At 36.2% G+C, this 3209-nt stretch overlaps 1 protein-coding gene across 1 annotated transcript; it reads right to left on the reverse strand.

The window, feature by feature from the left end:
* Positions 1-792: 792 nt before the first annotated feature.
* On the reverse strand, positions 793-2018 carry LOC108557959 (sideroflexin-1; the record flags this gene model as incomplete). The annotated part of the gene is made up of 4 exons (XM_017914709.1): positions 793-1062; positions 1125-1309; positions 1367-1656; positions 1716-2018. Coding segments are annotated over 4 exons (844 nt in total), but the record flags the coding sequence as incomplete, so codon positions are not given.
* Positions 2019-3209: the final 1191 nt, after the last annotated feature.

Genomic DNA, 3209 nt, shown 5'->3' on the forward strand with positions numbered 1-3209 from the left:
ACAGCTAAAACCACAGTAATATATCGATAATTGCTAGATTTCCCAAACATTCAACTTTCATATGCATCTATTAGATTCATTGTATCAATTATAGTTTTCGAGTAAATCAATGAAATGTGAAAACACTGCTTTTTCGAGCATTTTTTCAAATTTGAACACGAATTACAGCCAAACGGCTAAAACCACATTAATATATGTGAAAACACTGTTTTTCGAACGTTCTAATTTCAAGTTTTCAACTTTGAACGCGTATTACAGCAATATGGATAAGATCCCAGGAATGTATCTATACTTTAGCAGATATTTGGAAAATTGCTCACTGCTACTAATATTCGCGCCTCCTCTAGGACAAGTTCACGCCTCCCCAGGGAGGCGCGCCTCACAGTTTGGAAAACGCTGTCCTAGAGGGAAGAAGCAGGCGGAAGAAAAAAAATATAAAAGTTAATTAAAAATCTACTTAGATTCTAATGAATTGCTAGAAATTGATTATATTTCATTCACTAAACATTTATTAGGTGATAAATGAAAAAAATAATAATATGTACACTGTAATAAAATTATTTACATTATGTTTGAGTATGGGTCAAAGTAGAGAAAAAAAAATAAAGAGGCAATGGCAACTGCTCAATAGTAGCAATAAATTAAAATATGTCTATTATATATACATGTACAACTTTATTTCAGTTTTTTTTTTATTTTCATTTTTTTTGCTCGCTCTGAAAGAGTATATTATATTCGTTTCATATGATGAGTATAAAAGATAGTTAGAGAGATGGATAAGAGAGAGGGGAATAACATTCATGTGTTTATTATTGTCATTCGGCTCGTCACGGCTCTAAAGTATTGTATAATAATATAATATACCTTTCGCTTACTAAATATAACTTATGCGCCACATTTTGCGTTTGCGTTTGTTATTGGTAAAATCCTCATCGGCGGTGTCTTTACTTTGGGGTTTCGCTCTTCTTCTGATTCTGATGATGATAGAAAGGAAGCTCACAGACCTTTGTTGAAGAACAGAATGTAAGGAATATCTTTGCCCAACTTCTTTTCCAGTTTCTCCTATTCAATTATTACATAAATTAGTTAGATTTAGATATGTTGCTCGAATCGATTCAAATTACCTTGAGTTCCGGTTCCAAATCGCTAAATCTAATCTCAGCCTTCTGCTTGAAGACGGCGCACGCCAGTGGCGTAGCGAACGTCAGACAGACTCCGAGGAGGGCGACTTGAATGGGAAGAGTTGCCCATGGGTATCTGCATAAGGTTCCTCTACGTTCCAAATGGTTCATGACGAAAGGAGTGAGAACTGAAATTTAAATTATTAGAGAAATGGATGGATGATTAGATGGACTGTAAGACTAACCCATGCCGGGGGTTGCCATGGCGATCCTACTGCAGATGACCTGCTTGATGCCGCTCTGAGCCGCGGCCTTGGAGTTGCCCAATCTGTTGTCGTTCTGATCATAGATGGGGGTACCGTCTCTAAGTTCCTGCGCTCTCATGAAGGGAATGTTGACGCAATTGGCGGCTGCCACTGCGGCGAATGGTACAAGACGACCGATCAACGGTGGACCATTCTTAAGGGCCTTGTTAAGACCCAGCGCCGTTGCTACGGCACCTCCTGTGGCGAAGACGTACGACGTCAGCAGTTGCCTAATGAAAGATCATATAGCTTTTAGCGACATCTCTAAACAATCATAAAACAAACATACTTATCGGATAGTGAAGCGTCTCCGCTACGGTTGGTGTAGTTGACAAGAGCATTGAAGGACTGATTGAGCCACTGCCAGAAGATGACGGCCGGAGTGGATTTGTAGAAAGCCATCATTCCACCGGTGATGAGCATGTTCATGGGCACTTGAGCGGACATCCTGCCGATGATGTTCATCTTGTCTCCGGTATCTGGATGGAAGGCGGAATCGTACAACTGCTTCGCCCTCCACAGTTCGTCCACGGACATGCATTTTGGCAACGGTTCACGACACCTACAAAAAAAAAATCGACAAAATAATATTAAATCTACATTAAAATAAAGAGTTTTCAAACATTTACAATAGTTTGTAACCATAGTTACATAAAGTTATTCAAATATTTCAAGTTTCATTATGACCAATTAAATCAAACAACTTGTGCAAATATTGTGACAACTTCCAGAATATTCTGTTTACTCTCTACGCACTACGAATCACACCGTCGCAGACAGTTGCAAATCCCGCAACAAACAAAAGAAAACAACGTTGCTCATCGCCTACGTCTGCGTAATTCCGTTGCGTAACGTGAACGCATCTGACGCAACGAAATTAAGGGATCAATAATTACATCAATCGCATTCATACAACCATCCACAATTTTCATTCGTTGAAACGAGAAAATACATTTCCTTAATTACTTTCATCAAAACAAAAACAATATGCAATTATTTTTAGAATCTCATTTTGGCGTCACTCGTTTCCAAGACAATAATAATAATAGTAAGAAGAAGAAGATGAGGAGAGTGAGCAAAAACAACAACAACTGCATAAAAACAGAAGTGAAGTAAAAAGGGAGCTATTTATAAACGGCGGAAAAGCACGCAATTTCAGTGAAAATTTCCGTCCTCTGAAACGCATTAGAAGTGCACGAATCTAATAAACGTTAAAATTCACGATTTAAAAAGACATGGATCAAAAGTGTTTTAATTAATTAATTAATTAATAGGTTGGTAATTGTGTTGTATTATCTAAACATAATTGTTTAAAGAAACGTTTCTATGGTTTTCTTATTAAAATTTACGATTAACACATTGACGACGGCATTAATTATAAATAATAGTTTTGTTGCTATGTACGCCACTGATTTTGACTGAGAATAACCTCAAATATCTTAAGTCAATTACAAACTTCAAACGCCAATACATTTCTTATACATATTTTAATAATTCTTGAAGCAATTTAGAATAATACGTGATATTGTGACATAATTTAGGCATACTTTGCAAATTAACTTGTGTAATCGAAGCGCAAAGGCATTAAAAATACAATATGATTATCATAAGCAGATATTATTTCGGTTTCTAAAAAAACATTGCTAATTTGTTCGAATTTTATTGAAACGCGGAAAAAGTGCTATAGGTTTTATAATAAGCAATAATAATAATATTGAGCATTGCAATTTCTATTCAAGTCGAATATATCATCTTGTGCTCTAAGCTTGTATTGTATTTGAAT

This window comes from Nicrophorus vespilloides, unplaced genomic scaffold (assembly GCF_001412225.1).
Source record: "Nicrophorus vespilloides isolate i.1.1-1 unplaced genomic scaffold, Nicve_v1.0, whole genome shotgun sequence".
NCBI classification, from domain to species: Eukaryota; Metazoa; Arthropoda; class Insecta; order Coleoptera; family Silphidae; genus Nicrophorus; species Nicrophorus vespilloides.